The 10,703-nt window shown below is 40.4% G+C and overlaps 1 protein-coding gene across 1 annotated transcript in view; it reads right to left on the bottom strand.

The window, feature by feature from the left end:
- Positions 1–10,703, bottom strand: part of VMP1 (vacuole membrane protein 1) — a 141,453-nt gene that overhangs the window by 15,722 nt on the left and 115,028 nt on the right. Inside the window, exon 10 of the mRNA XM_003795593.3 lies at positions 8,657–8,718. Coding sequence (XP_003795641.1) covers positions 8,657–8,718 — 62 coding nt within the window. The remainder of the gene's footprint in view (positions 1–8,656; positions 8,719–10,703) is intronic.

Genomic DNA, 10,703 nt, shown 5'->3' with positions numbered 1-10,703 from the left:
AAAAAAAAAAATAGCCAGGCATTGTGGCGGGCACCTGTAGTCCTAGCTACTTGGGAGGCTGAGGCAAGAGAATCACCTAAGCCCAGGAGTTGGAGGTTGCTGTGAGCTATGACACCACAGCCTCTACCAGGGGCGATAAAGTGAGACTCTGTCTCTTACCAAAAAAAAAACCCAAAACAAATCCCATAGGCCAAAGGCATATTTAGGGTATCATATTTGACTAGAACATGCCATTGCTATATTGACAAGAGAAGCCCTTTGGGAAGTCATCAACATAGCATTCATATGTCTGTAAAAGTAATATGAAACCTGACCACCAGAGATGGACCTGCCAACATGCTTTTCTCTTTCCATGCTATCTGTGGGGGAAGTAAACAGCTGGGCCTGGAAGGCCACAGGTACATCAGTGTTGTGAGTTTGTCCAAATTTGCCCTTACACAAAATCAAGAGTTGAAGTACCTGCTTATATCCAATGTCTCTTTTTATTCACCTTTTCCCTCTTCTGAGCTGTCCTTTTCATAGTCCTTTTCTTACACTAAAAAATGCTCATGGAAACAATATTCAAAACAGCAGAAACATGGAAATAACCCAAATGTTCATCCTTGGGAGACTGGATGAATAATCAATCGCCAGTAAAATAATGTATAGCAGCCAAAATGAATAATCTTTAGCAATACACAATACTAGCAATATATTAAGTGAAAAGTCTCAAAAGATTACATATTATGGCTCGGTGCCTGTAGCTCAGCGGCAAGGGTGCCAGCCACATACACTGGAGCTGGTGGGTTCGAACCCAGCCCCAGCCTGCCAAACAGCAGTGACAACTACAAAAACAACAACAACAACAAAAGATTACATATGACATGATACCCTCTTTTCTTTTTTCTTTTCTATATGATATCCTCTTTATTGAAAGGTTAATAAAATAAAAATAAAAATATTTCATTCTAGGAAATGTAGCTAAAAAGCAAAATAAGATAAAAATTACATAAGTAATTTATTTATAACCTCTCTCAGCTAATTTACTTGCCAGTAGGAAGAAAATATTTATGCATAGCTGAAATTTCATTGAGCTGTGAAATTTCATTGATGGAATCTAATAATACAGCCAGGTATGTTGGCTAATACCTGTAATCCCAGCACTGTGGGAGGGTGAGGCAGGTGATCTCTTGAGCTTAGGAGTTTAAGACCAAACTGAGCAAGAATGAGACTCTGCCTCTACAAAAAATAGAAAAACTAGCTGGGTACTAGTCACAACTTCTTGGGAGGCCGAGGCAGGAGAATCACTTCAACCCAAGAGTTTGAGGTTGCTGTGAGCTATGATACCAAGATACTCTAACCAGGGCAACAGAGTGAGACTCTGTCTCAAAAACAAAAAACAAAAAACAAAAAAACAAAGTAAATTAATAATAAATATTACAACATTATTATGTTAAAAAAATAGTTTCTTCCAGAATTATTTGTGTAATCTTTGATGAAAGGTTTTCTTGGCTAAAGGCATTTTACTGATCAGGGACAAAGTTAGTTGGATTCTTTCTTTAAGGAGAGGCATTCTCCAGGTGACACAGTACAGTCACCCAGGCACTGAGAAGTCTACAGTAGAAACCGTGAAAAATGAGACTTTAAGAACATAAGCAGGCTTGGCACCCTTAGCACAGTGGTTACAGCACCATCCACATACACCAAGGCTGGTGGGTTCAAACCTGGCCCAGGCCAGCTAAACAATAATGACAACTGCAACAAAAAATAGCCGGGAGTTGTGGTGGGTGCCTGTAGTCTCAGCTACTTGGGAGGCTGAGGCAAAAGAATGGCTTAAGCCCAAGAGTTGGAGGTTGCTATGAGCTGTGATGCCATAGCGCTCTACTGAGGTGACACAGTGAGACTCTGTGTCAATAAAATAAAATAAGATAAAAAAGAATGGAAGCAACACAAGCAATATTAAACTTGAGACAAAGCTTTGGAATGTCAACTCACTGATATTAGTGTGTTCCAACTAAGTTATAAAATCTTGGTCGTGGGACATTTCACATTGTGACTGGGGTTGAGAAGGTTATCAGTGGCCTCCTAAAGTGGAGAAGAAATGCTACTCAGAGAAACACGTTCAAAATTAGAGCAACGAAAGTGGATGCAGAAAGAAGACAAAGTGGCCCGTGGCAGAGTTTATATTCAAATCTAGCTTTGTTTTGTCCAAAGGCTGCGTTCTTTTCACTGTGCCACTCCCTCGTTGTCCTGACTCCTGGGACTCACTTTTCATTCTTCTTGCCTTAGTAGCTCATACTTTTATTTTAAAGCAAACTGTTGCCAGCTTTTCTCTTGCTCGTCTTTTGGTTTTTTTCTCTATTATGGCTATTTATCACTCTTTTATTTGTGGGTGCATAGTTTTAAATATCCTTGAAGCCACTGCATTCCAGATTTTACCATTTAGTTTGATTGTTTCCTATGATTTAGAGTTTTGAGTAGGATGAAGGGGAAAACAATTGGAGGAGAAAGCTTCTACAGCCAAGTTAGAGGCAGTATTTTCAGTTCCACTCAACAATCTGTCTAGTAAGCCAATCTGTTTGCCTTTTCTTTTCTGAAATAAATCACTAATCTATTTACTATGATACGAAATTAGAAATTTAGGTCTACTTAGAATGCATTCTTTTAGCCAAGTGCAGTGGCTCACGCTTGTTATCCTAGCACCCTGGGAGGCTAAGGAGGGTGGACTGCCTGACCTCAGGAGTTTTAGACCAGCGTGAGCAAGAGTGAGACCCCATCTCTACTAAAAATAGAAAAACTATGTGGGTGTAGTGGCATATGCCTGTAGTTTCAGCTACTCAAGAGGGTGAGGCAAGAGGATTGCTTGAGCCCAAGAGTTTGCTGTGAGCTATGACCTCACAGCATTCTACTGAGGGTGACAGAGTGAGACTCTTTGTCTCAAAAAAAAAAAAAATGCATTCTTTTCATTTAACTTAATCTTCAATCTAGGTGTGCTGAGTCTATTTATTAATTTTCATTTGAATACTTACACAAGGTAGACATAAATTTCATGTGAAATTTACTATGTTAAACTATTTTATTTTATTTTTTGAGACAGAGTCTTACTGTGTCACCCTCGGTAGAGTGCCATGGCATCACGGCTCACAGCAACCTCAAACTCTTTTTTTTTTTTTTTTGAGACGGAGCCTCAAGCTATCCCCCTGGGTAGAGTGCCATGGCATCACGCTCACAGCAACCTCCAACTCCCGGGCTCAAGCGAGTCTCCTGCCTCAGCCTCCCAAGTAGCTGGGACTACAGGCGCCCGCCACAACGCCTGGCCATTTTTTGGTTGCAGCCATCATTGTTGTTTGGCGGGCCCGGGCTGGGGATTCGAACCCACCACCTTAGGTGTATGTGGCTGGTGCCCTAGCCGCTTGAGCCACAGGTGCCGAGCCAGCAACCTCAAACTCTTGAGCTCAAGTGATTCTCTTGCTTCAGTCTCCCAAGTAGCTGAGACTACAGATGCCTCCCACAATAACCGGCTATTTTTTGTTGCAGTTGTCATTGTTGGTTAGCTGGCCTGGGCTGGGTTTGGGGCTGGGTTCAAACCTGCCAACTTTGGTGTATGTGGTTGGCGCCATAACCACTGTGCTACGGGTGCCGATCCTGTTAAACTATTTTAAATTACACATGAACGCCCTGTATTTAAAAGTGTTTCATACTTCAAAATGTAAGAAAACAAATGTCACCTTCCATTGGAGAATCTAAACAAAAGATAATGTTATTACTGACAAAGACTAAAAATATACCCTTTGGCATCTAATGATAAAGCATTACTATCATTTGCCAAGTCTGTTTATTAGGGGGTTTAATATATTATCTAAGAAAAAAGCTGAAATAATTGTATACAGTACTGAGAAAAAGATGAGGATATCAAGACAAGCCAACATTGGTTTCTCTTGAAAATAACTTTTACATATGACACCAACCATCTAATTCAACTAAATACATGAATCCAGTGGATCTTGACTATCAGAATCACTTTATGCAGGCTGGGCGCAGTGGCTCACGCCTGTAATCCTAGCACTCTGGGAGGCTAAATCGGGTGGATCTTTTAAGCTCAGGAGTTGGAGACCAGCCTGAGCAAGAGCAGGACCCCGTAGTCCCAGCTACTCGAGAGGCTGAGGCAAGAGGACAGCTTGAGCTCTAAAGTTTGAAGTTGCTGCGAGCTATGATGCCATGGTACTCTAACCAGAATGACAGAGTATGTCTCAAAAAAAAACCGAAAAAAGTTTTATGCAAAAGTCTTATCTTTTTTTCTTCCTTTTTTTTCCTTTTTTTTTTTGAGATAAGAGCTCACTATGTCACTCTCAGTAGAGCACTATGGTGTCACAGCTCACAGCAACCTCAATCTCTTGGGCTCAAGTGATTCTCTTGCCTCACCCTCTCAAGTAGCTGGGACTACAGGCACCCACCACAACTCCCGGCTATTTTTTGGTGCAGCTATCATTGTTGGTTAGCTGGCCTGGAACAGGTGCGAACCTGCCACCTTTGGTGTATGTGGCTGGTGCTGCAACCACTGTGCTACAGGTGCCCAGCCAAAACTTTCTTATCTTTAAGAAGAAAGGATTACTGGAATTTTTCTTGAGGGACTATACTGGTGGAATTTAAAATAAACTATTATCTTTTTTGAGACAGAGTCTCAATCTGTTGTCCTGGGTAAGTGCCATGGTGTCATAGTTCACAACAACCTCAAACACTTGGGGTCAATAGATCCTCTTGCCTGAGTCTACAGAGTAGCTGGTACTACAGGTGCCCACCACAAAGCCTGGTTGTTTTTTTTTTATTTTTAGAAGGACTGGCTGGAGTCTTGCTTTTTTGCTCAGGCTGGTTTTGAACTCCTGAGCTCAGGTGATTCACCTGCCTCAGCCTCTGAGAGTGCTAGCAAACTAATGATTTTGAAAAATATAAGGGCTCAGCGCCTGTGGCTCAAGTGGCTAAGGCGCCAGCCATGTACACCCAAGGTGGCGGGTTCGAATCTGGCCCAGGCCCGCCAAACAACAATGACGGCTGCAACCAAAAAAAAATAGCCGGGCGTTGTGGCGGGCACCTGTGGGCCCAGCTACTTGGGAGGCTGAGGCAGGAGACTCGCTTGAGCCCAGGAGTGGGAGGTTGCTGTGAGCTGAGATGCCATGGCACTCTACCCAGGGCTACAGCTTGAGGCTCCTGTCTAAAAAAAAGAAAAATATAAGATATTCTAACAGCTACAATGACCTAGGCTTTTATTTCTATATACCATAAGTAAATAAATATAGTCTCTACCATTGAAAAACTTATAGGTTAATAATAAAAAGACAGTAATCACATACACAAAAACATAAATACAAAAATGACTATATTCTCATTCGTACAGTGGTAAAAAAAAAAACAAAAACAACCTGTAAGTACATATAGGACATTTTGTGATGAAGACAGGTCCTTGGTAAAGAGGGTATTTGATCACATCAGGGAAGGCTTTCTGAGAATGGAAAAGCTGAAATCTAAAGGACATTATCTATGACAGTGATTCTCAACAAAGTGGTAATGCCCCTAAGTGATATTTGGCTATATATGGAGACTTCTGATTGTCATGACTGGGAGTTACTAGTGGCATATAGTGAGCAGAGGACAAGAATGGTGCTAAACAAATATCTTACAATGCACAGGGTACTTCCTCATAACAAAGAATTATCTGGCCTAAAATGTCAATAATGCCAAAGTTGAAATCATCAACTAGGTAAAGGAAATAGCAGGAACAAAGACCAGTGCGGAGAGTCTCAACTTCAGGCAGCCCTCAGGTTACACTCGAGATAGTCTGTGCTTAAGTTGAATTTGTATGTAAGTCAAAAGGGCCAAATTTACCTGTAATAGCCTCCAGTTCATAAGTGTGAGTCATAAGGTCAGTTAAAGGTTTGCAACTCAGGGACTTACTATAAAGGCCTCTGTTTGTAAGTGTGAGTTGTATGTAAACTGGATGTTTGTAAGTTGGGGACTGCCTGTATTCAAGTATGGACAAAGTGGTTTGAGCAGAGAAAACCAGAAGGGACACATCATGCAAGACTTCATAAACCCTGTTAACGAGTTTTGGCATTTTCTGAATTTCAGAAAGTATTTCAAAATGTATATGAAAACACTACACTGTGCCCCATGTTTGCATTAATGTATACAGCTATCATTTAATAAAAAAAAAAAAAAGAATGATGGGAAATACTAATGCAGAGTTTCAAGAATAGGAGAGGTTGGGAGGTGAGGACAGTAGAGATGTCATTTCCAGACTGTAATTTTAAAAAAGTTACTGGGAACAGAGTGGAAGGGAATGAAAAGTGGATGTGGGCCACTGAGACAGGAACCTACGTTAGAACTTCAATGTCTAGTGAAATAGAAGGTGGCAGTGGTGAGGGTGCAGACACAGATAAAAACTTCCTTCTATAAATGGTTAGTATGGGAAAAGGACAAAGAAAAAATGTGGGGTCTCACCCTTCACTGAACTCTGTAATGTGTGGGTAGATGTGGTAGTTAACTGTACAATCAAGATGGAGCGGTAATCTCTAAGAATGGATGAAATGTTTTCCTTATATAAAAAAAAGGGACAAGAATATTCCTTCTTTGTCTTTGAAAGTGATGTATGGTGACATCTAAAGCACTTTATTTGTAAGGATTTAGGCAGCAACAAATTAGAGTCATTAAATTTTAATGTATAAGTTATAATCTATATTTAGAATAAGAAGCTTAGGAACTAATAAAACCAATGACTAGTTTCAGTGGGCATATTCTCAACAATGTATTTTTTACTTAATTATTGCATTAAAGCTGAATTGCAAAGTATTATTAAAATTATTATAAAAGATATCAAATATATAAAAGACAATATAATATGTAATGTATGGCTTAAAGACAATAAAAGCAATTTACAAATTCACCAAGTGGCAATTTTTTTTTTTTTGGAGACAAGAGTCTCATTTTGTCTCCCTTGGTTGAAAGCCATGGCATTATAGTTCACAGAAACCTCAAACTCTTGGGCTTAAGTAATCCTCTTTCCTCAGTCTCCTGTGTAGTTGGGACTACAGGTGCCTGCCTCAACGCCTCATTAGTTTTAGAGATGGTGGTCTCATTTTTGCTCAGGCTAGTCTTGAACTCCTGGACTCAGCCAATCTACCTGCTTTGGCCTCCCAGAGTTGCTAGGATAGTAGGCATGAGCCACCATGCCCAGCCATACTTCAGCCTTTTAAAATGTTATAATTTTTCTCTAATGAATAATAAGAAACCTGACATATTTTGTTAATATATACTATCTTATCATGCATTATTTAATGAAATACTAAACTTTTAGGCTGGGGGCAGTAGCTTATGCCTATAATCCTAGCACTCTGGGAGGCTGAGGTGGGTGGATTATCTGAGCTCACAGGTTTAAGACCACCAGCCTGAGCAAGTAAAAGACCCCATCTTTAAAAAATAGCTGGGCATTGTGGCAGGTACCTATAGTCCCAGCTATTTGGGAGGCTGAGACAAGAGAATCTCTTGAGCCCAAGAGTTGGAAGTTGCTGTGAGCTATGATGCCACAACACTCTACCAAGGGTGATAAAGTGAGACACTGTCTTAAAAAAAAAAAAAAAAGAAATACTAAAAATTTATGTAAGTTTTATATTTAAATGCAACTGGGTACCTGGAACGCAATTTTGGCCAAAAGTCACAGCACTGTACTAGAGCACCATTACACTGTAATAATACATGTGTCATTCATTCATTTTTAGTAGGCACAGGGTCTTGCTTTTGCTGGTCTTGAACACCTGAGCTCAAGCAATCCTCCCACCTCAACCTCCCAGAGTGCTAGGATTATTGGCCTGAGTTCATTCATCTTTTACATAAAAGCATTTCTTATTTCCTTGGAGGGGTTACAGATGTAAACCCAAAGCTTCTTTTAAATCAAGAATTGTATGACTTAGTATGTTTGGCTTATTATTTAAAAGAGACATCTTGAACTAGATCCTTCTTTGCTGTAGGACAAGAAAGTCAATTTAAAGTTAACAGGGTAAGAGTTTTGCTTTTTGAAAAGGTAAAAGAGCTATTTCAAAATTTCAATTCTTGGGGTGGCGCCTGTGGCTCAAAGGGTAGGGTGCCGGCCCCATATGCCAGAGGTGGTGGGTTCGAACCCAGCCCTGGCCAAAAACTGCAAAAAAATTTAAAAAAAAAATACATGATTGCGTCACTCAATTGCTCAGAATTCTCTGGTGGCCTCCTCTCTAACTCAGAATAAAAGCCGAAGTCTTTAAAAAACAAAAACAAGGCTCGGCGCCTATAGCTCAACCGGCTAAGGCGCCAGCCACGTACACCTAAGGTGGCGGGTTCGAATCCCCAGCCCGGACCTGCCAAACAACAATGATGGCTGCAACCAAAAAATAGCCGGGCGTTGTGGCGGGCGCCTGTGGTCCCAGCTACTTGGGAGGCAGAGGCAGGAGACTCGCTTGAGCCCAGGAGTTGGAGGTTGCTATGAGCTGTAATGCCATGGCACTCTACCCAGGGGGACAGCTTGAGGCTCTGTCTCAAAAACAAAAACAAAAACAAAAACAAAAACACAAAACAAAATTTCAATTCTTATTCTATCTTTAACATATTTAATCCCATTCACACAGTGATGATGAGTCCTTAAAGAATTACTCACCCAATGACAGCCACCATCTGCTCCACTATATGCTTGCTGAATGTTATAATAACAAAAATTTTATGAGAAAAAAAAAAAGTTAAAATAGTCATCAAAAGCCCAGTATAAATTTACATTTCTGATAACAGTCTAAAAAGGTGAGCTTGTACCCCTAAATGTTTAAATTTCTTAAAAAATAAAAGACACTATGTAATTCAAATCATTTTGTATTCCATTTATGTATGTATGTATGTATCTATCTATGGAGACAGTCTTGCTGTCTGTCTGTCTGTCCATACATGCATCCATACATCCAAACATCCTTCCCTCCATTCACCCACCCACCCATCTATCTGTCTAGCTGATTATACCTCTGAGCTCCTTTGCTTAAGTAATTCTCCTGCCTTAAGTCTCACAAGTAGCTGTGACTACAAGAAACAGTTTTCACTATGTTGCTCAGTCTGGTCTAAAACTCCCAGCCTCAGTCAATCCTCCCACCTCAGCATCCCAAAGTGATAGGATTATAGGTCTCGCTCTCACTCAGACTCAGCCTCCCACAGTGCTGGGATTATAGGTGTGAGCCACAGAGCCCAGCTGTAGGCTTATTTTTAAGCTGAATTTGTACATAAGATGGAACAAGTAAATTTACCTATTACCCATAATAGCTCCATTCCTAAGTGCAAGTTATAAGTCAAATGTCTGTAACTCAGGGATTGCTTGTACTCACAAATAAAGATGTCTTTAGTGTCTAACAGGTAGGAGCAAATACTCTCACCTTAATTTAACAAATGTTAAAGCGCTTACTATGGACAATATATTACACTGTAAAGGTTTTCAGTGAACACAAATCTGAGAAAGACACTTCGAAGCCCTGAAGAAGTTTATTAATTTTTCTATAAACAGTACAAAAATAGTAAGAAGAAAAATATATGTGCTAATATATAAATATAAAATTATAAATGCCATTAGTAGCAAAACCAAACTGTGTTAAAGGTCACGGTTTATCATATGATTACAGATTCAAGAAAGTGTTATTTATTTATTTATGAATGAGACAGAGTCTCACTCTGTTGTGTGGGTCATGGCCTTAGTCCAGCTCACAGACTTCTGGCTCAAGCAATCCTACTGCCTCAGCCTCCCCAACAGCTGGGACTACAGGAGTACATCACAATGCCTGGCTAATTTTTTCTATTTTTAGTAGAGATAGGGTCCCACTTTGCTCAGGCTTGTCTAACTCCTGAGCTCAAGTGATCCTCCTGCCTCAGCCTCCCAGAGTGCTAGGATTATAGGGGTGAGTCACTGTAACAGCCTGGAAGGTGATATTTAAGTTTATCTTTAATTAGAATACTTCTGGATTCTTTCTCTAAGTACTCAATAACAAACTCTTTAGTGTTCTGTTACTGTTTGTTAAATAATTTCTTTAGCTAATGTAACCAAAAGGGAGGGGAAGAAAATAAAATAATTAACATTAATTTTTTTATCTGGGCAGTGCCTGTGGCTCAGTGGGTAGGGCCGGTGGGTGGCGGCCTACCCTATATGGAGGGTGGCGGGTTCAAATCTGGCCCCAGCCAAACTGCAACAAAAAAATAGCCGGGCATTGTGCAGGTACCTGTGGTACCAGCTACTCAGGAGGCTGAGGCAAGAGAATCACCTAAGCCCAGGAGTTGGAGGTTGCTGTGAGCTGTGACACCATAGCACTCTAGCGAGGGTGATAAAGGGAGACTCTGTCTCTAAAAAAACAAACAAAAAAACCAAAAAAAAAAAAAGTAAGTTTTTTAATGTAACCATTAGCAATCTCAGAAAAGCACACCATTTTAGAAGGTAGAAGATTAATAAGGCAATGTTACACAATCGGGGCATGAATATTATGAATCTAACACAAGGCAACTGTTACAGATAGTGAAGGGGAAAAGCACTAATACATGGGGCCCATACCAAAGTCAGTTATCGGGAGCTATAAATCTTTTATTAATTTTTTTTTTTTTTTTTTTTGAGACAGAGCCTCAAGCTGTCCCCCTGGGTAGAGTGCCGTGCCATTACAGCTCACAGCAACCTCCAACTCCTGGGC

The sequence above is a fragment of the Otolemur garnettii genome, unplaced genomic scaffold (assembly GCF_000181295.1).
Source record: "Otolemur garnettii isolate 467f Iridium unplaced genomic scaffold, OtoGar3 scaffold00094, whole genome shotgun sequence".
Lineage (NCBI taxonomy): Eukaryota > Metazoa > Chordata > Mammalia > Primates > Galagidae > Otolemur > Otolemur garnettii.
The sequence above is the reverse complement of the archived record's forward strand: the minus strand, read 5'-3'. Positions and strand labels throughout refer to the sequence as shown.